At 41.0% G+C, this 27,471-nt stretch overlaps 1 protein-coding gene across 3 annotated transcripts in view; it reads right to left on the bottom strand.

Moving 5' to 3' along the window:
• Positions 1-27,471, bottom strand: part of ALK (ALK receptor tyrosine kinase) — a 307,302-nt gene that overhangs the window by 152,750 nt on the left and 127,081 nt on the right. For all 3 annotated transcript variants that reach the window (XR_013181530.1, XM_077176040.1, XM_077176041.1), the window contains exon 4: positions 13,312-13,513. Coding sequence is in view for 2 of the 3 variants with exons in the window: in XM_077176040.1 (XP_077032155.1) it covers positions 13,312-13,513 (202 nt within the window). In the remaining variant the exon portion in view is untranslated. The remainder of the gene's footprint in view (positions 1-13,311; positions 13,514-27,471) is intronic.

Genomic DNA, 27,471 nt, shown 5'->3' with positions numbered 1-27,471 from the left:
AAATTATTAGAGAACACTACAAGAAGAAGTGATTAAGAAAAAGTCAATACTGGGAGAAACAGTTGTATCAGTTATAGAAAAAAAAAAACCCAAGTGGATAAAAGGCAACAAATTTCAGATTTGAAATTTAGCAATGTGACAGCTTGTTTTCCACTCAATAACTAATTAACTTGTTCTACACTAGGGGGATTTTTCTTCACAAAATAATTTTACTCTTCAGTCTGACAAAACATGGGACCCTTCGGCTCTGCTATTACACTTCGTTAAGTTCTATAAGACTAAACTATTTGTAAAGTAGGAGCACATTTTGGTCATCTTTAAAGTAAACAAAAATAAAGATATTAATTTATCAGCATGCTTTACTTTGCTTTGCATACATGACCTGCAATATTGTCTGAGTAGATTCATCATTCAACTGCACTTCCTTACGTAGCCATGCTGCTGTGCCGCACTGACAGAGAGACACTCCAGTGCTATGATTCCTCATGGAAAGAGTTTTCCCAGCAGCATTCTGATGATGCTCTGCAAGTCATGTCACTTGCATGACATGCCACAGAGCAGCTGGAGAAGGCATGCTGTCTCACAGGAATAAAGAACAATCCCTGTGAAAAAGGACAAACTTTGCTGTGTGTGAACTCAAGCAGCAAAATGACAGCCACTGTAATCCTGAACAGAGAGCTAAGAAGGCATTTGGGGTCAGTCCAAGAAACCAACATGGGAAAAACACCAAGTTTTTTCATGGGAAAAGTCCTGATTTCATGGAAGACACATTTTCTGAATAAAAGATCATGCAATTGTTCTAAATTGTTTCTGGTTTTTCAGCTGGACACAATGTGCTCCATTCCCACTGTTATCCCCTTCATGAAATCCCTGAAATTCTACTACATATTAGGGGTTTCAATCTTTGAAAGAGCAGCTTTTGTTCCTAAGTCAAGCCCTGCTTCAAAAGAAGGGGAGAGTTTGTTTCACTGACTTGGCAAGATCTCTTTCGGAATCTAGGAGAGAAGAACTTGTTTCATGTTCTGGAGCTAAAATGTTGTCTATCCATTGCAGTTAAGCCTGAGGCTCTGTCAGAAATGAAAAGCTAATAAGACATTCACTCACTTAAGAAAAAAATAAAAGGAAAAAGCCAAGCGAAAAACATACTCTTCAGGTTGATGTTGGAGGCAAATAACTCAACTACAAAAAGCCATCAGGATTTTGCAATTTTAATTTTTCTGCTCATTGAAGCTTTCTACTTTCAGGCAATTAAAACCAGGCATCAAAGGCACATGAAATTAGGATGGGGTACTGATTAATTTGTGGAAAAAACGTTCCCAATTTAGTTAGACGGACACAAATCAGGCATCCATATCTCAGGAATGGGGAATATTGATGCACTGAGGAAGGCTGAGAGGAGCACAGGGAAGAGAAGATGGAAAGAGTACATCCCCATGGAGGGTAGAAATGTATCTGCCAAGCGCTGCTCATGATGAGAACTCGGGGACAGATGCAGAGCCAGAATAGTCGTAGCCTATGAACAATTATTTCTTCCTCTCAAGTTTGCCCCTACAAATGTTTCTGCATTGCAACAAATGCAAAAGTTAGATTTTGTGCTTATGCTGAAATTTAGTGTATTAAAGCCCATCCTGCAAACAGTGTTGGGCCACTCAAATGAGGCAGAGGAGATACACATTAAAATCTCCACAGGAATCAATTCCTTTGACTCTGAAAACCCAGACATCAACACTATCTCTCTCCATCAAAACCTGCCCTCTTCTAGTAAAAAATACCATAAATGCAGTGCCACTCAGTCACACATCTATTGAATACCAAGCTCACTAATGATCTGCTAGAACACCTCCTCAAAGCTTGACTGTGTCCATCTGTACAGTGCCACCTCCTTCAGCAGGGTCTTAGTGTTATTAAGAGTCCTTCAGACCACTTGATGAAAGAATTTCTGGAGAGCTATAGAATCACTTGCTTTGTTTACATGGCTGTTGCTGTGAAAACTCTCCTCACTGAGGCCAGTTTGCAAGCTCTAAGAAGCTGATGCTTGTACCCTCTTGGCAGAGATTTTCCTACAGAAGCAGCAGCTGAATTGCACAAGGGAAAGTGTCCAGTGCACAATCTGGGCTGCAGCAGGCAGTACCAGAGCTGGGCATACAAAATCAGCTGCTCAGTGACTCCCTGGCCTGCATTGGGCTGGGGTAGAGATAATTTTCTTCACAGTTAAATCATGGTACTACCCCCAGCTTTTGGACCCAGAATTTGGGATGAAGAAATATATCCAAGTCAAAGACAATTAGGACAGGAGCAAGAGAGAGGGAGTAAAGACGAAATGAGAAAGAAAATGAGACCTATTGAGGGTTTGGAAACCTGTTTAGAAGAAGAGCCTGGAATACAAAACTAGAAGGGAAAAGTGTTGAGATAGAGTGAAGAGGGGAGAAGTGATCCCTGGGAATATTAAGAATAGATAAAAGAGCTGATGGGAAGACAGAAATTCTATCAGCCAATACCACACCAATCTCTCAATTTTTGAATTATTAAGAAAAGAGGTCAGTAAAATTCTATAGGATATTTTTTCCCTTTTGTACTAGAATAGTTGTGGAAGGCAATAGGTAAAAAGAAAGCAAGATTTTCTTGAAAAAAAATATTATATTGTTAGTGGCCTGATGTTGATAAACATTGATGGCATCTCTCACTGCCTGAGAGCAGCTGTTTTACTGACAGCTGCAACTGCCTTGATACCAGCAATCAAAATGCTCCATCTAAAACAAAACTAAGAGCAGTCAATGCCCTTTCAAAGAGACCACATACATGTCCCAGCTTTTAACCGGAGAAATTGTCTAAAGGAATGAAAGGAGCCCAAGTTCCCAGACAAGAGACTTTATAAAAAAGGGAAACCAACTTGTGTCAGATGTAATCTAGAGGCCTTTAAGAAATGGGCCTCTCAACAACTCATCTGGCATGAAATAATAACAAATTGCAATCATCATGGTTTTGATATGGATCTGAGGTGTCAAAAGCACTAGCACTGGCTTCCCAAGCCACAGCCTCCTGAAAGACAGGCATTTAGAGGGGAGAGGGGCAGAGATGCAAAAAAATCCCAGTTGTTAGATTTGAGAATACATTTAAACCAAGACAATATCCAGACAGATCATCTCATGGTTTTATTTTCTGGTGTGGCAGTAAAGTTAGCTGGGAATTCTTAGGATGTTTAACATCCTAAAAATAATCAGGTTGTCCACCGCACTTAATGTACCGACAACAATTATCTCACTAAAATTATCTTAACATCTCTGAGCAAGCACACTGCACAGGGAAACTTCTGAGCTTTGGAATTTTCTTCTGCTGAAGAAAATCAGATTATTTGGTTCCTTATTAAAAGGTATTTCAATGCAAATATTTTGATAAAATGCTCCCCCCTTAGTGTAATTTTGTTCTGTTATAAAGGCATCATAATAACTGGTCACTGATCTGAATACGAGAGGCTGTTGACTTTGTCTCATTTATTCTACTGCTTGAATTCCTTGCTAGATAAAGCAGAGTCATAAAAACTTCATTACCTTGTGAAAAATTTAGACTTGTGCCAATCTTCTGCAATCTTATCCTCGTGTGAAGTTCACCAAGGAAGACAGACGTGCTGCAGGTTCAATCCCAGCTTGGAATATCTTTGCCTTGTCCAAAGGAACTTTATTATGCATCTTTGTGGCCTCAATCCATCAGCACAAATGGCACACCAAGCCAGGGATGATCAGGAAAAGCTCCAATTACATTCAGCAGACAAACTTCATGGCTGCTATTCTCAATAGAAAATCATATCTAGTCAGCCTGATCTAAGACACAACAAATACCACAAGGTTATGGATTGATGTTTATAAAAAGCTGGCAACTGCTCTTGATGACTTGGAGAACTCAATGTCTATAAACTAAAACACATGAACACAACCCTTTGAGGAAAAAAGAAGAAAAAGAAAAAAAAGAAAAAAGGAAAAGTCCAGCACTTCCAAATGTGGTGCAGAGGAATGTTCATTTCTCTGGACAAGATACCAAAATGCTACTGAGCGAGCCATGAAGGTTCATGACTTCCCTGTACTGAAGAACAATCAGCACAGTGCCAGGGAAGCCTTCTACAAAAGTGCACAAGTGAAGAAATAACCTGATTGAAGCACTGTTTAAAATAGATCTGACAAGCCTGTGTGAAACCTGTGCCTTTGGTGTTGGTGTAAATCCCAAACCCCATGTTTTTGCTAGAGTAGCTGCTGACAGTAATGGTTTGCCCTGGTAGTACAAAAAAGAGCTCTGGAAAAATATTTTATTAAAGGAATATAATTTCTACTGTACTAGATGTGTGCTATAGAAAGCAGTAAAATTCAAAACAAAACAAAGGTAGCTATTTGACAGAAGAATGCTTTCTGGCAGGAGCAATAGTACTTAACAAACATGGTACATGACTTTTAAATTAAAAGCTCTGCACATTTCTTCACACTGGTGTCATACAGCTCAGTCCTCACAGTATCCCTGTGGAAAGTCATGCATTGCTTTCCTCAACCACTGAAAAGAATTTCAAGCTGCTGCCTCTGCCACTGCAGAACACATCAGAATCTAAATAATTACTAAGCCTTCATTCAATTTCCCATGTGGGAATTGAGAATTAGCTTCTTAATTCCTGTTGAATAAGCCTTTGATTTTTTTAATATGCAGAAGCAAATTGTAAGTTAGAGGTCAAGTTTATCAGAGCTCTCCTTTTTCTTGTGTGGAAAACACACAATTTACTAGCACTTGAGAATTATAGGCAACATTTTTGGTGAGCAGCAATACAGACAGTCCTCTTTAAAGTCAGAGTGCAAAGCTACTCCACAAAAACTGCAGAACTCTGCTGCAAGTCATTGAACACCACTGAGAATTTCAGAGGGATAGTCAAGAACCTGACTTGGGATGCAGAATCAACTGCACTCCCACTACAGGAATGCTTTTAGCAGGTGGATGGGTCAAGGACACGATTTTAAAGTCTTGCAAAGTTATCAGCACCTAGTTAATTTCTCTCTGAAATTGAAAGCAGGAATATTACCTTGTAAATCTTCTACAGTACTTCCTACAGCAGGGTAGATTTGCCTCGGATAAGAAGGAGATTCTGAAGCATTAGCGGGGAAAGCCCCAAGGAAATTGCACACAACGACAAAGCCATGCTCCAAAATGGGACAGCAGCAGAGGAGGTTGCACACAACTCAGATGGATTTTAAGGTCAAAAGTAAGTAGGAGATACAGAAAGCAATTATATCACAGGTTTGATATAAAACTTGGCCAACAGCAGAATGACAGAGAGCTTAGCTGGAGGGCAGAGGAAAAATAACAAGAAACAAGGCCGGCAATATTAATTGCCCAGTGTCTGGAAACAAATGTCGGAGCATTTTGCTATGGGCAAAGATACTTGGACACATCAAAGGATCCTAAAAAGACTGTTGCATTTTCATATAGCAGAAAGGACACCTAAACAAAGAAAAAGATGTCAAACTGAAGTGTTTGTGCAGGCTTGGGAAGAGGAGGCTGGGTGGTGTGGGGCAGGTGGTTTACTTGTTTAGGTTTTATCAAAACTCAATTCATCCTGACATGTCCAAACTGATAGGAAGTGCAGCATGGACTAACATGAACATGAGGTTGTGAAGATTAGTTTAGGATGACTTGAAAAAATTGAAGTAGAAGCCTTTGTGTAGAGAAGAAAACACAAGATCTATAAAACAAGGAAATAAGAATGAGAGAATAGGGGGAAAAAAGCCAACCCATACTTTGGAAAGTGAGAATAGCATAACCATAGAAGAGGAATGTGAAAATAACTCTGAAGGATACAAGGTACAAAAGTTTAAGATGACAAATCTTTGTGCCCAGGCTTTAGACAGTATAAAGTTGGATTAGGTTGCTCAGAGTGGTCTGTTTTAGCTCTGTAAGAAATGATTCATATTAAAGAATCTTTGGTTTCAAAGAACAAATATCCAAACCAGGCCAACAAAGGATGGCTGAATTCTCAGTGTGGTCAGTTTGGCATTGTTTCTACAGTCTGATGTGTCAGACTCTGAGGTTTCTTACACAGAAGTAGCTCCTAGGGTCGAAGGTCACCAACAGGCCCTGTGATTATTTGGGATGCTACAAGGATCCTTGTGCCAAAGCATACTGGGAATCCTGCTCCCCACTCCAGTCCTCCTACACTACAGTGTGTTCAGGACTATGTTCAAAGCAGCTGAAAATACTATTCCACTTGGTAAAAAGTGAGCCCTTACCCTGAACAGTACACTTCTCTTTTCTCTTTTTTTTTTTTCCCATTCTCTACATAGTAAGTAATATGCTTCAGTAGTAAGCAAAATTTTCATGTTTGACACACATTTCTCATTTTCTACTTTATTTCCACTTTAAAATTACATCCTCCATCCTGTTTCATCATTGTTATTGGAGGTATGCTACACCACTTTGGTCTTCCCATTTGCATTAATCTGGCAGACATCGATAAAAGGCAGCACTGCCAGGTAATAACTGTCTGAAAACATATTTTACAAAAAAAGAAGGAGCATTTTCCCACCAGATTGCCCCAAACTGATTTTCCATCAGTTTGATTGGGACTGTGATCAACTGCTAAAAAAAGCAATTTCAATTACTCACAACTGAATTAAGTCAGTTGGCCTTTGTTGGTCCAAGAGGTCATAGGATATTGTACCTTCACAATAAGATCTGCCACAATAGTGAATGGCACTCAAAATTCAGTTTCTGGTAATATTAATATATCATTAATTGTAATAAAAAGTTCTCTTCCATACAGATGTAAGAAGAAATAAGGTGTTACACTCCAATCTCAACTGACAACACAGCAAACCTTTCTGGAGCCCTTTGAAGACACTGCTTTTTTGTCTTAAGGCTACATGGAAAAATAAGGCATGCTCTAAAGAAAAAAATATCTCCAAAAAGGACCCATGTTTATCTCAAGTAATAACAGAGCACTTCAGCAGCAGCAAAACTACCAAGACTTTTAAAACAGAAGTGTACAGACATTTACTTCACCCTAGTGTGTAAGTGACAACTTGAGCCACATCATCTTGTACCCAAGTAGAATGTAAAAATGGTCTACAGATGTGCAGACATTTGTATATTAGGTTCATACTATTGCCTAAAACTTTGCAGTACTGTATTTTACCTTACAGATCCTGAATGATTTCAGTATAAATGTCCCCAGCAGTATGAAGTTCAACATGACCAAGTGCTGGAAAACTGCCCAGCCAAAAAGGACCCGGGGATGCTGGCTGGCAGCACTGAACACCAGACAGAGTGTGGCCACAGTGGCCAAGGGCATCCTAGCCTGGATCAGCAAGAGTGTGGCCAGCAGGACCAGGGCAGTATTGTCCTCCTGTAGTTGACACTGGTGAGGCCACACCTCAAGCCTGTGCTGAGTTCTGGGCCCCTCACTACAGGAAAAACATGGAGGTGCTGGGGAAGGACAACGGAGCTGGTGAAGAGTCTGCAGCAAAAGTCCTGTGAGGGGCAGCTGAGGGTGTTAAGCTGAAGAAAAGAAGGCTTAGGGCAGACCTTATCACTCCCTACCTCTCCCTGAAAGGAGTGTGTAGCCAGGTGGGTGTCAGTCTCTTCTCCCAGGCAACCAGCAATGAGGACACAGTCTCAAGCTGCACCAGGAGAGGCTAAGGCTGGACATTATGAGGAATTCCTTCACAGAAAGGACAACTAGACGTTGCAATGGGCTGTCCAGGGAGGTGGTGGAGTCACCATCTCTGGAGATATTTAAGAAAATACCGGACATGGCACATGCTGCCATGGTATGGTTGACACACATGATGGTGTTTGGACAATGGTTGGACTCCAAGATCTCAGAGGTCTTTTCCAGCCAGCTGATTCCATGATGCTGCACAAACCAAAAACTAAATAGCAACAACCTCCTCAAGGTGCCATGTCCAACGGAGTTAAAGCTTTCCTCAGGTCTAGACTTGAGGTACTGGAAGAACCAAAGGTTTATTAGGTAGAGAAGAAAATCTTTTTTCCACATGTAAGCATTTGCTATCAAAAATATCAAACTGATTCTTCCGAGGTATTGAGTACAGTATCCTTTGAAAAGGAAAGTGGGAAAAGTAACACCAACTTTGTCTTTACTTTTCTTTTCCCTTTTTTTCCTTCTTTTGCACTTAATTTTACAGACTGAATGGGACTAAAAATTGGCCAGTGGGTAATAGCACAGAAAAAGTTTAAGTGCTAATTTTCTGTCTAGGACAATTCAAGTTATCTCTCTAAAATTAAGGATTAGTGGTGCCTGGCCATCAGGGTGAGAGAGCTTAGTTTCTAACGAATCCATAAATCCAAATTAATTTCCTGGATTACCTGAATTTCTCAACTGCATAGTTTGAACTGAATCACTTGAACTCCAGATTTAGAATTCTCCCAGACTAAAAATATCCTGCAAATTTTGAGACATATTTTGATGCTTAAAAATAAGTTTAAATGCCCCAAATACACACTAAGATGTTGGTCTTCATTCTTTTTATGTCTTAGCCCAGGCATTTGCAAAACAAAGGCTTGAATTTAGTGAAGTTTTTCAAGAAGGGGAAGAGAACCAAACAAACATCCCCCATCATTGCAAAAAGAATATAAAACAATCAAACAAAAAAATCCTTCTATTAAGTACCTGGTCACTGAGACAAGCTACTGAAGCTACTGGTAAAAAAAGAAAGAAAAGGAGCAAGAGTAGTACAAGAAATAACCTTCAGATTTCAAGCCCCAAGGTCAAATGTGACAGATGCTACTGATTCCTTCATATATTTTCCTTGACATCTATCAATGCAATCAATCTTAAGTGAAGCTGTAGATGCCAGAAAGGGAATAGCCTATTATGATTTGCAGCAGCCTTCAGAACCAGGTGAACTTTCTCTGTTGGAAGTGCTCTGTGCACCAGTATTCATACACCTACTGAAGTGCTGGCTGTGTGAAGTATGAGCGTTTTATGACTTCTTTTCTCACGCATACATGTTCACATTTCATGTTTTATTTCAGAAACACCTTCAACTTCACACATTTACACAAAAGTCTTCATATCAATCTCAAGCTTGGTGATGAGGGAGGTTGACAATAAAAGACCACATTGAAATTAGGTGTCATTTGCTATGTTCTTGTAAAGTTTGGTTTGATATATAGTATATAATACTGCAGCTCACCATTAATAGTGCAAGTAGAGGTGTAAAGTAAAAATGATAATTAAAATGAACCATGATAATTTTGTCCTTGCCCAATTCTAATTTCTCCAAAATACACAGATCAAAAGAAATTAAAATCAATCCTTTATTACAAACTCTAACCTTGCTGACAAGATTTCCTTGATTTCCTTTGTGTTCTCTCCACTCTACTAAGCACACTTAAAATCTTACTTGCTTTATAATTATAAATGTAACACATGGGAAAAAAAAAGATGAGAGATGAAATTAAATCAGTGGCCACAGTGACAGTCTGACAAGTACCCAGAAGACAACATTCAAACCATGGCAGCAATTCTGCTTTGCTAAATTACCAACATGCAACATGAACATACCTGATGTCCCCTCACCTACAGAAATAGAAAATGGGAACCCCATTAAATAGCAAGAAAGGATTGTATACAGCACCATGGAAACAGAAAAACAGCAAAAGATAGTAGCCACATCTGGTGTCATTTGAGATAAATCAGAGAGTGCTGTGCTGCATGGCAGGAATTATAACAACTCTTCTGCCATTACAAAAGATCAATAGCAGTGCACTGCTTCTCTCCCTGTATCATCTGCGGGTGCTTGTAAAACCCAACAGCACTGCAAGAGATGTCAGAAGAGACTAACCACATCAAAAACATCCACAGACTCAGCGCAGCTAGAAACACTGCCATGCAACAAAAGTAACTCTGATAGTACACAGTGATGTAGTGTCCCCCAGAGAGGAGTCCTACTGATTGTTTAGGAGTTAAGTAAGGAAGGTCTAACCAAAGGTGTTCCAAAGCCCACAGGTTAAACTGGAGTAAAACCTTACGCCTCTTTAAAATTAATGATAATTTTAACAAGTACATAATTCTGCTGAACTGATAAACAAGGACATAGTTACCTAGTGAGTAGGAAGCTTTCTTCTAAATATTATATAACAAAGTTATGGCTGTATTTGGCAGAGTTTCTGTGTACCACAAAACAAGTATCCCTTTGGCAGCCTCTGGCGCTCATCCCTCAGAAACCATTCCCAGCCCTTACTTCTGCCATTCTGCTCCTGGTGTGTGTTCCATTGCCCCACCCTACTGCATCCTCACCCTACTGCAGTGTGATGCATCTTAGCTTAGCCACCTTTCTTCCTGCATGCAACACATCAGCTGCAGGGAAATATGTCAGCTAAGAAAATAAAACAAACAGGTGTCTTCCAAACAACCATTTCTGCAACGCCTCTGGCTCATTATGGAACTCATACAACTCTAGTCCACAGGCTGGGTTTTTTTGGTTTTTTTTTTCTGAAGAATGAGACCAGAGGAGCAAACAGAATATCCATAGTTCTGTTTTAAGTCTTTATGCATAATCACACCCAGTAATTTACACACAAAGACAACATGGGGAGCTCTGGTAACAAATAAATATTTGGGGGCCATGCTGTCTTTACCTAATATAATTTCATAGCTTTACATATATTCTACTTAAAATCAGCCTCAAGTGCTGTCACCCAAAACCTTGGCTTGCCTGGTTTCACCCTGAATGAAATAGTAATACCTGACAGCATCTGCTTTTTTCTCTTGTAAATGTAGGTGAACTGTGAAGACCTTGTGAGATCTTAAAAGATGTAATTTGGGTTATACAATTTAAAAAGGGGAAAAAAAAGGAAAGAAGATATTAGTGCTGTGCATAGTTCAAGATCTGACAAAATCCACCCTGAAATTAACTTATTGTTTTATCACCCTTCATATGCATTTTTTTTTCAATAAAACACATTCTTCCTGCTATGGGCTTGATCTCAAGCAATGGCATGGACTCACTACTGCACATACAAAGTCACACACTTTACACCTCTGGTTTGCAAAGCAATATATAAAGCACATAGAATCAAAGAAGTGTCAGCGGTGAAACTTTAAAGTGTTTTTATTTCTAGCACAGACTCATCATTGGGGAATTCAATTACTTTGTGCCTAGAGCTAAAATCCTTATAAAATTTTAGAAATTATTTGGTTATAGCATGGTCAAAGAACTCATTATAAAAGAACACAATTGTTTGCAATTTCCAAGACAAAATAAAATATTGAACAGAACAGATTTCCACTGTAGGATTGCTAGTTCATTTAAGAACACCATTGAGTTATTCTTGACTTTCAATCAGCTATACTGGATTCCTCTTTAAAGGAAAAAAGATGCTTTATAAATTGAGATTTACATGTTTTGTTATCAGAGCTGGAATAGCTAATATTATCCCTCTAAACAAAGGAGGGGCACTCAAATTCTGGAATGAAGATTCAGGGCAAATGGTGACAAATTGCTACCTCCTCATCTGTGGCTGTGAGAAGCCATTTAACCATCCCCATGGGACATTTATGTGGGCACAGTAGCACCGTTTTTCTGCACTGCTGAGCTGAGAGGAGAGTTACTGCCTCTTGCAGTGAAGGACAGGACCAAAGGAGGAGGGGAAATGAACCAGCTGGTGGCTCCAACTGGAGTTTTCCAGCACGTGGCTTACCAAGGAGTCAGACATACAAACCCATGAAAGCCACAGGCACATCCTTAGCCATCTACACCCCACAGAGACGCTGTTGGGGAGCAAGCTGCACTTCTGGCAAGCATATGGGACAGTCAAGCTATAACCAAAGCCACCTTCTGCAAAAGCACAAACCCTCTTTACTGCGGTGACGATCTCCATCTGCAACACACAGCTGAGTCATCCATGTTATCCCCAGCAGATGGCAAAGGCAGGAGTTTGTTACTGTACTTAAAGCAATCTTTCCCTTCCCTTCTAGGCTCCTTACATTTGGCACTCGCCTGGGCTCCCAGGGAGCTCTGCCCACCCACAGATCCGAGGCACAGCTCCTCCATGCTGAGCATTTCACACACAGCAACATTCCCTGGGAGTGCCAAGGAGCAGAGGCAGTGCCAACGCAGGAGGCACTTTGCACAAAGCATGTTTATTAGCTGTGACACAGAACACAGCATTTGCAAAGAGCTAAGGAAGAAGACAGCTGCTGTGGCTCCTCTAATTACCTCTCCCCAGACATCAACAGCAATTTACAATTTGGATGATGTTGCTGGAACTAAGTATGATCTAGATCCACACACAAGCTCTCCTCCTCACTTTTATAGGCCATGTGTTATATAAGAATTACAACTATTCAAACTGTTTCTATGAGTTAGGTTATCTCCTGCAAGGCTTTTTATTGCACATTCTCCTTTTGCTACTGGAAGGTACAGGATTTGCTATAGACAGTAATCAGATAATTACATCTTGTTACGAGGACAAGCCAGCAGGATTTGCTATTAGGAACTCTCTAATCTATCACATCAAAACAAAGAACATTTGAGATGTTTCATAAAAATTATGCTTCCTAACACATTTCACAACAAAGGTAAGAAATAAAAATTTTAAATAGTCAGTATATAGAGCAGGTAGAACATTAGCCTCACATATATCCAAATTAAATTCCGAGTTACTCTACTCCTACAGCATCTTGAAATATTTACTGTGTTCATCTCCTGCTGTTTTGCTGCTAACAAAAATTTAAAAGAATACACAGGAAGTCTGACAAATTAAAACATCATCAAGATTAATTGCACAAAGAGGATAAAACATTTCAAACAGTTGCACCCTTGAAAGATCAAAAGCTTTCCTTCCCTGCCAGTAGTTCTGAACAGCTTTATGGGCAAAAAAAATCAGAAGTGAAGACAAAACTGAAAATGTATGCAGGCACATGAAACTGCAAAGACTCAGTAGATATTCTAAGCCCAATAGTATACGTGGGTTAAGAAGTAGTAAAAAGCAATCACACAGAGAGAATTAAGCAGAAAATCTTTAACCTGAGGATGAATACCCACACTCTACCTGTACCTGCAAGCACTGAGAATAAATATGGTGTTGACTTAGAAACTCCATTACCTGGATCCAGAAATTTGCTAACGTTTTGTATAATAAAATAAGCACCAACCTCCACCTTCTACAATATTTTAGACCCATGCCAGACAAGCATCTTGTCAGTAGCATGTCCTGCTCCCCTCAGATGGGCAGCATGCATTTTGTGGCACTATGGCTACACAGTCGAGTGATTTTTCTCAATTCAAGCTGTGAGTCAAACGAGGGGATGAGACTCACCCGTGTTTCTCTGGACTCTCCTCTGACAGGATTTCGCTGCTTCTCTCATCAATGGGATGGACACGAGCAATATATTCTCCACTCTGCTGGTAAAACTTGTACACAGCCACTTGAACCACACATTGATCACTGTTGCTCCTCAGCCAAGGGCTCAGGATGGTGGGGCTCGGCCTCTCTGATGCATTGAGAAACAGAAAAGAACCTGGAACAGAGGATGCAACAAGAAAGCTTTAACAATTAGAAAAACCCCAAGGCCTCCTAGATTACAGATGAATAATTTCAGTTTTATGTCTCAGCTCATTCTGTGCCCTTCCATACCTCATTTGCCAACTAGTTTGGAAAGCTTGCCCATTTTCTATTAAACCTATTAGGATTAAAGCAACACTTCAAGTCATCTCTGAATGGTCCAAAATAAAAATTATATTTACATTTAACTCCCAGAAGACAAAAGCCCACACAGGTGATTAAGGAGTTTTAGCTTTAGATTCTTGTCTTTAACCCCTCAGGTCTGGTTCAGACCCAAGTATATTAGCATTGGTTCTGCTGGATCCTGATTTACAGCTCTGGTATATTCATATTTATTTAGAATACTTTATACTGTATCTAGTCCTCTCACCCAAATAAAGAACACCAATTCAATAGCTTTTCTTATGCTCTTCTATAAACAGAAGACTGCAGCAGTTTTAAGTCTAATATTAGAGACAGGATAAAGGTCTGACACAGTTTCATTTCTTCAGCAATTCATTCTAATGTATTAATTTTATATGCAGCTAATCCACATTAAACATTTCATTATTATCCACTACATTGACTCCCTCGGCCTAATTCTATTTCAATACAATCTGAGGCTTATCCAGTGGGACAGAGGTAATGTATTTTCATCCCATTGCTGCTCATTTCAGGTGAGTCAAATGACTCCCTTTCGGCAGCTGACTAATTTATCAATTTGTCCACAGAACAAGCACACTGGAGCCTGTAGCTGGCAAATGAAAGGGACCAACCCTCAGAGCAAGAAAAAGCATGATATTCCACAAATTCTAGCAAGACTGGTCAGGAAATGAAATCTCATTGTCTTGATTACCTGGAGCGTCCATTAATACAGCCTGTCTGTTAATACTGAAAACATGCAGGTCTCATGAAGAGTAATTTCATTGAGAGAGAAATTAAGGCTCAACAGGGCTGTAATTGAAGCTTATTTTTAAATGTGCATGAATTTCAGCCAGAGCAGAAGCTTGTTTTTGAAAATGCCAAGGTTGCAGCTTCAGAGAAATGATCTCCTACATCACTGAGCATGGCTCATATGATGTCCAGGCTGTCTAAGGAATACCGTTGAGGAGCTACAAATGAATCCTTCTCCTTTTCACCTCAGTGGGTAAGCTCTGGAGCAGGAGGTGCAAAGCAGCCACTCTGAGCTCCTGCAGCAGTTCATGCTCCTTCCATGAGGCATCTGGTGAATAGTCCTTACTTGATTGTCCTCAATTCTCTCCACTGAACTGAGAGTCAAGAGCTCAGATTTTAACAGCTCACAGTCAGGTGCTGGTTTAGAACACAGGAACTGCACTTGTGTTCACAGATGTCCCCTCTGAAAAAGTCTGATTTGGCAAATCATCTCAGGTCACACAAAGGGCAATAACAGAAGGGCTACAAATGAAAACTGGATTCCTATCAAACACTGTTTCCCTCACATACGTACATTTATCATACACAGCATTTTTTATATATTTGTCAAAAACAGTGTTCTTGACATTTACACCACATTAATGACATCTAAAACTAGAAAACATCTATACTGAAAGAAACATTAAGAAATACATAAAGTACAGCCTGCTCAGATGTCAAGATTTTAAAACAGAGGAGAGCAAAATGCAGTCACAGCTTTTCTTCCTTAATAACAAGATTCCTGTGTCTAAATAATAGTCTTTAATACAGTTGCTAATGGAATTGTTTGATGAATTTAAACAAAGTTTTTGCCATCATTTTTGTTGGTCAATAAAAGGGAAAAAACCCCAACAACAAAAAATCCAGCTACATGTATCATCCTTCCCTGTCTCTCCCTTTTGTTGCAAACAAAAGAGAATTAGAGCAGTAAATCTTGTGGCTTTAATTTTACCATCCCCATAAGAACAATGAAATCTCTGACATGATAGGGAGCAAAGAGATTTCTGCTGGTGGCAGAAAGACACTAAGTGTTGCAATAATTGCTGATGGTAACTTGCCAGGTGCAAGAGCCATTTGCACACCTTACTGCCTTGCAACAGGGAGTCAGATTTTAAAAATAACAAACAAAGGCAGCTCTCATTCCCTCTTTTCTTGCAGCAGTTCTAAATCAAGGGAGCTGCCAAGGATAGTTCCTCTTATGCCCTGACTTGAGGTCAGGTTTGAATCATCAATGAAGTCCAGTAGTAGGCCGGGGTGGCTGCTACAGCAAATTTGTGAGTCACAAATCTCCTTTGTTCTGACTTCTTTATTTCTACTCTCTGTCTGCAGGGCTCACACTGTGCAGTTGCAGCTTATTACTCATCACATGGCCAGTTGTACCTACTGGTGTATATTGCTACAAGGAATACAGCTTTGCCATGGTGGGGTTACCCCAGCACACTCTGCCAGGATGCTGTTCCCAGGAGGACACAGCTGCTGTGAAGTGGTAATCATTGCAGAAATCATTGCAGAGGGCACAGCTCCACAATGGATTACAGTGTTGGCCTCACCACCAACACAGTCTTGTCAGAAATGTCCTCCCACTGCATACTTTTGGGGAGATCACCTACCTGGGCAAATACTAGAGCTAAAAGAGATTGATTTTTTTATAATATATACATGTTTGTTTTATTTTAAAAGAGGAGGGAATAAACTCAACTTTGTTCTTGCTTTTGAAAGCTCAACTACCTCACGGGTGACTTCATTGTCTGCAGCAGCATTCTCCTTCTGCTCTTACTGCTCTTTTAGTTTGTAAGTGCCAAGCAAGGAACTATCAGAGCATCACTTAGCTCTGGTGTTATGGGAACAGTTTCCCAAGTTGAAATGGAGGTGCTTACTTTAATACCACAGACATTTTCTTATACAGCAGAATTTGAAGATTCTGGGATTAAGCCATGGCACCCACAAAGGAATAATTAATGAAAATGATAAATTCTGAACAGAAATCCCTATGCTTCTCCCTTCCCTCAAAAGCACAACCTCTCAGGCACTGCCTGACACTGTTTCCTGAGGTGCTCCCCCACAGGATCAATATGACCACCATTTCCAGGACCAGCCTAGAGACTGCTCCTTGGACTAAAGGGATCACCTGGAGATCAATTCCACATCCCTGCCAAGGGATACAAGAACATTCTATTTCACAGCAAGAGACTTTCTCAGCAAAACCAGAAGCTACCTGTTCACCTGTATTTCCCCACAGTGGGAATCCATGTGCCATGCTTTGAGATCATTCTGTAGACTGTATGACTCTCAGGTTCTAGCTAGAATTGCCTTGCCATTATTTTCTCCTATCGGCTTGCAGCTCTAATAAGACTCTTGGGATCCCCCTGGGTGAACAGAACAGAAAAAGCACTGCAGCTTCCACCAAACTTCTGCTGCTGCTGCTTAGATACCAGGGGACATTAGCTGAGATGAAAGGTGCCACCATGGTTCAGGCTGCCAGTGTGACATTCTGCTGCTCAGGACTCTGGAGGGTCTGTTCTTTATCACAAAGATCTTCACCAATGAGTCACTGCAGGACTCTTTTGCTACAGGTTTTTAATTGGACCCTAGCTGCACAATGTGATGCTGATATTGAAGAGATACAGTTAAAATAATGAAATTGTAACTAGATATACACCCACACACCCAGGCACTTAGCATTTCTGGGGTCCTGAGCACATTCATCATTATCACACAGAAGCCAAGGTTTGCAGAGGGAACAGCAGTCAGTATTTTGCTCCCAATATACCCATGTTTGTGTTATATGACAGAAGAGCTACTAGCTGATACTGCTCTGTGGTGTTCCAGAAAGTGCTGGTCTAAATGCAAATACTTTATTTTTCATATTCCCTCTAAACACTCACATACTGTGTGACAAACCTACCAATAATATTCAGCTTCTAATGATAATTTTTCCCTGCCTATTTTAAATAGCTGTAGTCATAAGGCAGTAGTGTTACTCATCCTCATATGTTGTGTCTGATAACATCTCTGGCAACTTGCTGTCACTTCAGACAAACACACATGAAAAGATATTTATGCTTTAAGCACAGTAGATTATTGCGGTTGACATAAAAGGAATATTACAAGACAAATTAATATTTATCCTGCATGAAAAATTGCTGTTGATCCTTTGGAAACTTGTTTACAACATTTTAACATTCATGTCACACAAAGGGAAGGATGGTTTATCAGCTCAGTAGCAAGATGTTTTTGAGGTGATGAAGACAGCTTCAAGTTCTGCTGTTCAGGACTAATGAGGTAACAGATTATATACAAACAAGAAAACTGATGTTAAAGTACTATGCAGGCACAAACACACTGAACAAAGCACCTGTCCAAAAAAGGTTTCAAATGAAGAAATACAAACTGGAAAGCCTACTACTTAAACCCACATCAGCAACAAAGCCCATTCCCACAATCCCTGGCCCAACATTCTTATCCGATGTGGATGCACAAACCACTTGAAACTCATGCCAGGGAATGCTGAAGCAACCCTGAGATGCTCTCAACACAGAGCCATTCCTCTGGTAATGCCATTCCTGAAGGTAAACTTGGAGTCCTATTGCAAGCTCTTTGAAAAGCTGGTCATCTGCAGCTACCCAACAGCTTTGAATGCATCCTGCTAACTGCTCATATCCTAAATCCTTCCTGCTCAGTCCTGGGGGAAAAGCATGGACAGAGCCAGGTCAGGTTATTCTGCTCAACAACCTCGTGATGCTCATCGAGGTCAGTGCAACCCCATTGCATCCTTGGACCTTTTTGAGCCAGCAGCCCAGGAAAAATGGGCGGAACCCAAAAAGACAGCAGCCTGAGAAGTCACATTGGGAAATAGGGGTCCTCAGCAAAGTTTTCACCTCAGAAAATAGCAAACAGCTCTTCTGGGACAAATACATTGAGGCAATTCTTCAGCTTGCAGCTGAGGTCTAGGATTTCCAGCATGTGATGGGGCTGACCTAATGAAGAGCAGCTCTGTGGAGAAGGACCAGGGAGCCTGAGCAGGTGACAAATTGACTGTGAGCCAGCAGTGTGTCCTCACAGCCAGGAGGGCCCATGGGATCCTGGGATACATTGGGAAGTGTGGCCAGCAGGGCAATGGAGCTGATCCTGCCCCTCTACTTGGCCGCACCTGCAGTTCTGTGTCCAGTTCTGGGCTTCTTAGTACAAGACAGACACAGAGCTGCTGCAGAGGGTCAACAGAGGCCACAGAGATGGTGAGGGGTTTCTCTCTCTTGTGAGAAGAGACTGCAGGATCTGGGCCTGTTTAATGTGGAGAAGAGAATACTGAGAGGGGATCTCATCGATGCATGTAAATATCCCAGGGTGCCCAGGGGATGGTGCCAGGCTCATTTCAGTGGTGCCCAGAGGATGAGGAGCAATGTCTGTAAACTGAAACACAAGAAGTTCCTCCTCAGCGTGGGGAGGAATTTCTTTACACTGAGGGTGGCAGAGCCCTGACACAGCTGCCCAGGGGGGCTGTGGAGTCTCCCTCCCTGCAGACATTCAGAGCCCACCTGGACACGCTCCTGTGTCACCTGCTCCAGGTGACCCTGCCCTGCCAGAGGGGTTGGAATGGATGATTTCCTCAGATCCCTTCCAACCCTAACAACTCTGTGATTCTGTGAAAAGCAAGACTCAAAATACAGCTAGGCTGACTTAATCTGATCACACTTATAAAGCAGCAATTTAACAATCTTTGCAAAACTGATAGATTGTTATTCTGAACATAAACTCCATCTTCCTACTAAAAGGATTTTATTACCTTTCACGTACAAGTTCAATACTCTACCAGATTAAATTAGAGCTGTAAAAACTATTAACAGTCAACGTCTGTTGGGGACTGTACAGTAGAAAAAAATTATTTAAATCAAGTTTTATAGTCTTTAGAGATGCTGACTGGAGAGAACATTTCCACTAGTATCACAAAACATCCCACAGAGCTGGTCTTTGCAGTCTTCATTTCACACTTGACTTTCAAATTAACTATTCAAGCAAAACTCTCGTAGCAGGAGCTCAATAGCTGGCAAAAGCCATGAAAGAACTGGACACTACCTGAGTGACAACATTAAAGAAAAGATTCTGTTATACTTTTTCTGGGCTTATATACACAGATTTTCTAATTGCCTCATCAAGACTCCAAAATGTGCTGAATGCGAAGAATGTGAACGGTCTCCAGTGCTGAGTGCAATGTGACTGCATAAGCACCAGAAGATTTGCAACCTGCTATACTTGCCTTGGACTTAAAATTCATGGAGGTAACAGCCTTTGAATTATTACAAAATTTGGAACTGAACAATTCTTAACCATCTAATTATGGTAATTGGATGATATCTTACCTCTCTGGGAGTCGATCAGAGTTCTGCCATTAGCTGAAATAGAACGGGGATTTCACTTCTAATACCAAGCAGGAGTGTGAGCACGTTTCTCTGAATGATGCAAGAGCAATTCAGAAGCTCTAATGAATTCATACTAACTCTGGTGGGCATGTCATACATTTTACAAATGGACAAGTTAGGGCAGACATTAAACAACTGCAAACAGCATGCAGCCAAGATTGGTATCAGAGCTGAGATCTGGAAGTCGAAACTCTTTAAAATTATCTTCTATTTCAAGTATTTTTCATTTCCTAAGTATAAAGGGGAAGGCCAATAATCCATCAAAGCAAAATAAAGTAAAATTTTGTCCTGTTACTAAGGCATCAAGCAAATCTGATTTGCCCCCTCTAAGTTCTTCTAAATTCAATGGCTTTACTCATATAATCTTGTCCCTCAAACAACTAATGTTCACTGCCACCCTTGGGAACTGCAGCAGTGTTATAGAAATGTGATTTGAAGCTAGGAAAGACAGGAGTCCTTCGTTTTCTCACACTCCAGTCTCAGAAATTTTCTTTATTATTTTAACTATTCTCTTGGAGGCAACCTTGAAGCTTACACACAGAGAGAGGAGTCTCCTAGCAGTGACCTCCACACAATTCTTTCACAGATTTCCCCTGTCACTTCCCTATGCTCAGGTGCAGCACGTGAGCTGCAGTCCAAATGAATACCCCCTAAAGATTTATTACTATTTATCAGTTTAAACTCCAATAATCCCTAGCATAGTCATATGCAAAAACTGGAACTCATCACAGTACTCTTTAGACAGACAACAATAAAAGATATTTTTCTCACAAAGCAGTTTAGATCCAGTTTTTCAAAAGGAAAGTCAGATGGAAGAAGAAGAAAACAATTAAAAGCTCCAGGTATTGCCTTCTGTAACAAGAGCTAGAGCCAGATGCTGTTACAGCCCAATTCCTAAATGACTCAGCAACGTTTGCTCCCAGCTAAAAAGCACTGAACTGAAAAAAAGTAGTTAGTTAATTAAAAACTTAAAATTCAATGCTGAAATTAAAATCTTTCCTTGAGAATGACAGAAGAGTCTTTAAATAATTCTGCCTTGCACAGCTGATTAACCAACATGCATCTTCTCTTTTGCTGCTGACAGAGGCCAAGAGCAAGCTGCTTTTGAGACGCCTGTTCTGAGACGAGAGGATGGGAGAATTTTCTGTCATCGTGAGCAAGACAGATCTAAAGGGAAAGCTAAGAGGAAGCTGGTCCTGTCAGTAAAAACAGAGAGGCAGAATGCCTGTTCAGGAGCTCCATGTGTGCAGTAGTTAAGGGGAGGGTGTGAAAGGAAGCCTAGTGCTGTGCCTCTAAGTTGCTGTTTTGCCCTCGAGTGTGCTTATTCCATTACAGTCAGGAGGCTGGAAGCTTAAAAATTAAGTTCAGCAATACTGTGACGCACAAGTACCTGAATAGAAATGTGCCTGGAACAGAATTGCAGCTCAGTGATGTCAGAGACCATGTTAAACAAGTAGTTAGTACTGCAGGTTAGTCCTCTGAAGAACTAGAAAGCCACAAGAGAAGGCACCTAATTAAATCTCTGTGGTGTAGCCCTCCTCCTTTTGCATTCTCTGTCAGGATTAAACTCATCACACAGAAGCTGCTATTATGTCAGCTTTAAGTGCACAGGAGTCATAACTCAGACCATTGGAGAGCTCTGACATTGGTCCACAGATAACATACATAAGATAAATCATAACAAGATGATGCATTTTAAGGTCTCATACATTTCAATTTGTTGTTGTCATCATCTTCTCCACGTACATGCATGTACATCCATGCACACAGTGCCAGCAGTCTATTAGCTGGCCAGCTGTCACTGTAAGTGGTGGGAAATGTGATGATCCTATCCAGAGCTTGTTAAATGCCTCATAGCATAAAGCATCTGTCACCAAATCCCTGCTCATCCTAAGGTTCAGCCATCCTTCCTCCATCTCTACTCCACACCACTTCCATCCACCTGCCTGTCAGTAACTCAGGTATCACTCTGCATGCCAGTTTTCTTTGGCAGACCCTTCTGACTTATCTTTTAGCCCTAGAGGTTCCTCATACCTTCTGTGCTTTCCTAAGTCATCATTGCAAGGATGAAAAGGGAAGAAAGTGCCTTGGCACAGCAGTTAGAGGATGGAAAGAAATGCAGATGGCAGAAACCTTTTGAGGACCCTCTGCTCTCCTGTGAAAGCTGTCCTGGCTGCTGGTTTTCCTCTGCTCACTCAAAAGCCCCACTTGACATTCACGTGTAAGAAAAAAAAGCAAGCTTCACCCACATGCCTGTTGTCAATGAGCAGACAAGTGAGGGGACAATGACCTTTCCCCTAGGTGTGACACAGAGTTAGACTTTCTCTGAATGTTGATGGACATGCTGAAAAATGCTGAGGCAATCAATGACAGAAGATGATTCCACCAGCTTACACAGTTTCTGTTCCCTGGGCCCTCAATAATTTATTTGTTCTCCAATAACACAGTTAAACTTCACATTTAAGATAGCATTTTAGAAATTCAAAAAATTGCAGAAAAATTAAATTATTAAACCTCAGAACGCTAAAGTTCCCTTTTCCAACTTGAAAAATACAATATGAAAGTGAGGGGCTTGCCTCATTATATGGTAAAATCAGGCATCACACAGAATTAGTAGTCTAAACTGCTCAATTGCCAACAATCTTATTTATGATGGCAACACATATTTGAAAGAGCTAGTTTCATCTGCTTCTTGCTGTTAACTCTTTAATTAAAACTCTACCTAATCTGCCTTTCCTGTGAAATAAAACAGATTCTCTGTTTTATTCCAGAGACAGTGAAGGAGGGACTATGGTTCAGATGAAGGCTACATGTCCCGGTGGGATGAGATCTCAGTAGACTGGACTCAGCTGTCTGCTCTTGGTTCTGGCCTCTCAAAGACCTTCCAGTACAAAGAAGCAAACAGCCTATCCACTGCTGTCACTGTTTTAAAATGGGATCACTGAACCAGAGGAACTGGAAGGTCCTTCCATAGGTCTCCATCCAGTGTCCTGCCCTAAGCAGAACCATCACTGACACTAGAGGAGGGCAGGTACAACTTCACTCAGCCAGCTCTCAAAAGCCTCCAGGCATGGAGATTTGCCAGCCTCTCTGGGCAACCTGTTCCAGCACTGCACCCTGCTCCTGGTGAGTCTGTGAAATCCAACCTGGACCTCCCAAATGGGAGGCTGCTGCCACCACTTATTGTATCCTCTGCTATGGTGGAGAAGTATTTGGCTTTACCTTTTCTGTGTCCCTCTGCTGGGTGGTTGTGGCCACCTCCAGCTCACCTCTCCCCAGCCTAAGCCAGCCCAGCTCCCTGCAGCTCTCTGAGGAGGAACATCCTGCAGGCCCTGAACACACCCAGCCCCACTGGGCCCTGCCGGTTTCCCCACATCCCCCTTGACCTGGGAAGGGGAGGCAAGGCCAGACACAGCAATCCATGTGTGACCTCACCACTGACCAGTCCCAGAATAAGTAACTTCTCCCACCTGGATAACCATCCCACCTGGATGTCTCCCTCCTATCTTATTTTGGATGGCTGCCTACTCTATTTGTTATGGGTTGGGTCTTCCACAACCTGCAGGTCTTGTTCAGCAGGACTGCTCAAGGCCACCACTTCCCAGCCTGGGGAATGGGATACTGCATCAGCAAATCCTGGTGCAAAAGAAGAGCTTATTACTTCTGATGGCTCCACAAGGCTCCTGTTAAGCCATTCTTCAAATTTACCAAGGCCCCTCTGGAGCAAAATTTTGCCATTCACTGCATCAGCAGAGTCCCCTCTCCTTTCAGTGGAGGATCACCTACAAATTTGACCAGTATCTCATTTTCTAGGTCATGGCTAAGAATACTGAGCACTACCAGCCCCAGTTCTGACTCTCCCAATCCTTGCTGCCCTTTCCTTGAACCCATGCTATTACATGCTGAGGTCTGTAAAGGCAAAGAAATGCTCTGAAATTCACGTTCCCAGTATCATCTGTCAATAAAATTGCTTTAACATGTACCGAGGAAGATTAATGGATTATTTGGAACACTTCATTCCCCCATGGGCTTAGGAGACTCATTGAAGGCCAGAGCTCTTTACAGAGAGTACCTCAGAAAGTCACTGCACCAGAGTTCAGGAGAATGAGGGAAAGGACAGCTGGCAGCTACAAAGAGACAGACAGTGACAGCAGCACACATGGAAACAAAGAGGAGCTTCAGTCATGTCAACAGTGACCACTGAAGCACAAGTAGCTCAAAATGTTTTTGCTACATGACAAACCATAATTTCTGTGCCTTGTCTCCTCAGTTGGCTTTTCTTATTGTGATTGCACTGTGATTCACTTGAAAATTACATTTCTGCTGAGGAAGAGCCATTTTTTCTTTACTTGTTCTGCAAACTGCCTATCACACTTTTGGTCTCTGAATACTGTGAACTGACTGAAATAATAAGGACACTACTTTTTCCAGCAGTGAAAGTGCTCGGAAAAGTCTCCACCCTTCATGCAAGCGAATACCCATGGGGCTTCAATGTTGGTTTCACATGAGTACAAACTGTAGAAGTTCAAGCTCTCGATGCACATTATGGAAGAAAGACTGTACAGCTCTTTTGCTCTAAAAACAAAAAGCATGGCCACAGGGGATCTGCCCACTGAACAGGGCATGCCAATCATCTCACATGTTGCAATCCTACCTTCAGCATGACTTACAAATCAATCATTTGTCTCAAGAGAGAAATGTTTATCTTAAAAAACAAATTTTGACAGCAAAAGGCCTAACTATAATGGAGGAAGGGTATATGGAAATTTAACTAAACAGGACTAATCATGATACATCACTTTTGATACATGATATTACATAACCATGATACATGACTTTTCTTCTTCCAAAAAAGAATACTTAAATGTCTCTGAAATGTCACCACAGAACTAAGCATTTCTACCTCAAAAAACAAAGTGCTACAGAGATTGTCAGGGGAAAGGTGGGTCAAGGTGTATCTGCAAAGATATACAAAGCTCTTGCAACCAACTACATTCACTTTTCTGCCTTACTGAAACTATCTAATGAGAAAAAAAATCAACTAGTCAGACTTATCATTCTGCTGGCATCCTGAACAAATTACCTTTAGCTCATTGACATTCTAATTTTCTAGAAACAGGCATAGTTATGCTAGAAAGGTTATGACTTGTGTATTTATCTTCGTTACAATTATTCTATGCTCTTTTCACTTCCATAAGATATAGCATAAATGAGAAATCCCATTTTATTTGGTTTTTGCTAGTTACAGATTGTAAGAATTACTGTCTTATTAAAACACTATTTCTCTACTCTAGTTTTAGTCTGGAGATAACAGAACAAGGAATGGATGGCAGGGTGAATTGGAAATGGATTGTGGCTCATAACAGGGATTTTACACAGCTTAGAATGACAGTCTTAAGAGTTTAGAAGCTGGTTCTGCCCAACAGAGAAATTGCAGCTGATGGTTTCAGTGAGTCCCCACCACAAAGCCACTACCATTATCAGTACCACAGTGAGCCATCTCAGTGGTAAGCTGGCGTAATGAAACTTTTGTGGTTCCTGCACTGCAGATACACTGTGGATTTTGACCTCAGTGCTGCCTCATTCTATCTGCACTAAGCCCAAATTGCCCTCCAGGGCTTATCCCTGTGGAGCAAAGCCCCAATGAATTTTACTGCTGGATAGCAAGTGCAGGAGGTACAGAAGTGATTCAGGAGCCCTGGCATATGAGTGGGGACAGCTTGCCTTAACACAACTATCCTCACCCTCAACTTCCCACTCTGGTGACAGATGACTTTCCTGCTAGTGGAGAACAAGTGGAAACACTTCATTTCACAAAGTGATGCATTATGGTAACTGGTGCAGTATTTTATGCAACATGGTACAGATAGAATTCAAAAGTAAGCAGAGTGAATTTAAGGTACTTCTGGAAACCACCCATGTTGTTCTTAAATTCACAGTGGTCACTGGTGTTCTACAGGACAGCAAGGAAAGATGCTTAGCCTTAGTTTTAATAAGGCTACTTTTAAAAGCCCATACTGCAAAACATCATAGTAATAAGAGAGGAGAGATCTTACCTGTTATTTTTTATACTTTTAACACCATTCACATAATTTGCCTCCATTTTGCATTTCACCTGCAGGTCACTTTTCTTTTCATGATTGTGCTGCCTTCCTTTCCTAATTGGAGGCATTAGCACAAGGCTGCCAAGTCTTGTGGCAAGGGATGTTATTTAAAACCAGACAAGATTCAGCTTTCTTTGACTTCAAACAAAACCTTATGACCACCTGTCAAATGATCCAAGGTTCAACAGACCCATGTTTTTTTGAAAGCATCACTTGTGGCCTTAAATCAGCCTGGCAGCCTTTTTTTAAGGGTGGAAAATAAACTCCCCTAGGAATAAGCTAGTGGAGGCAGCAGACATGTGAGCTGTAACACAACAGTGAAGAGCAGAGAATTCTCCTATTTCCAATGACATCCAGCCACATAGGATTTACTGCTATGGCTTTTCAATAACCCAAGTCCTACAGAGAGTGAATGTGCTATAGACTGTTATGAAGTGGTTGGCAGAGACTCCATAAAGGTTACAGGAGATACCCAAGCTTCACGGAATAATGCTCCCTCCCTCTTTGCCTTTTAGATAAAAAGAAATATTGCAAGGTCATATGCAGCAGAAATACACTGCTGACAGCACATCACAATGGAGGCTCTAAAAAGCTCACAGGTGTTTGTGCACGTATGTCATACCTGACAGCATGCACTCTCACAGCTCCTGCAGGCAGCATTTTTCATCCCAACTGGCAAGGTTTTAATGGCTTTTCTATTAAACTGATTGTTTTTGTTGGATTTTTGGGGTGTTTTTTTATTAAAAAAAAGGGAAAACAACACATCTTTTCAGTTCATTACAAACATGAACTGCTGCTGAAGGGAACATGGCAGACACTTGTAGACTGAGAAAGATTTCAAACCATTTCCATCTTTGAAGATGAGCTATTCAGGGTATTTAATTTAGTTAAGTCTCACTATGGCTGTAAGCCCTTGTTCTAGATATGGTTGATAGGTTTTTTCCTTTAGGAAAAATGTGCAAAAGGAAGCAAACAGAACTGCTGAAACAGAACAACTGTGTTCTTTTGGCAGCCTTCAACACCGAACAACTACTGAATTTTATTGTTCAGGGGAATCCCGTTTTTCCTATTAAATGTAATCATACACCTACCAACATGACTCTCACATTGGGAGAAAAGATCCAGTAGTCACTTTCAACTTCTGGCATTCTTGTAAGAAAATTAAGTGATTTGGAACTCTGAACAGGAGATGGAGACAGAAGAAAGCTGGTGAGGTGCATGAAATCAGCATCCTCTCTCCAAAGCTATAATTCAGCATTCCAGCATAAACAAATGAGATGTGGAATCTTCAAACTGTGATTTGAGATACTTGATGTTCAAACCTTAGCCAGGAACTAAACACCCTGATATGAAAGCCAAAAATGACAGGCCTGATTTACAGTGACCATCTCTTGCTATGCTTTCTTTATACACTGGTCCCTTCCAAACCAAACACTTACAAACATGTCAGTGAGTTTTCACACCATTTTTCAATTTGCATA

This window comes from Agelaius phoeniceus, chromosome 3 (genome assembly GCF_051311805.1).
Source record: "Agelaius phoeniceus isolate bAgePho1 chromosome 3, bAgePho1.hap1, whole genome shotgun sequence".
Classification (NCBI taxonomy): domain Eukaryota; kingdom Metazoa; phylum Chordata; class Aves; order Passeriformes; family Icteridae; genus Agelaius; species Agelaius phoeniceus.
This window is presented reverse-complemented; position numbering and strand designations above follow the sequence as displayed.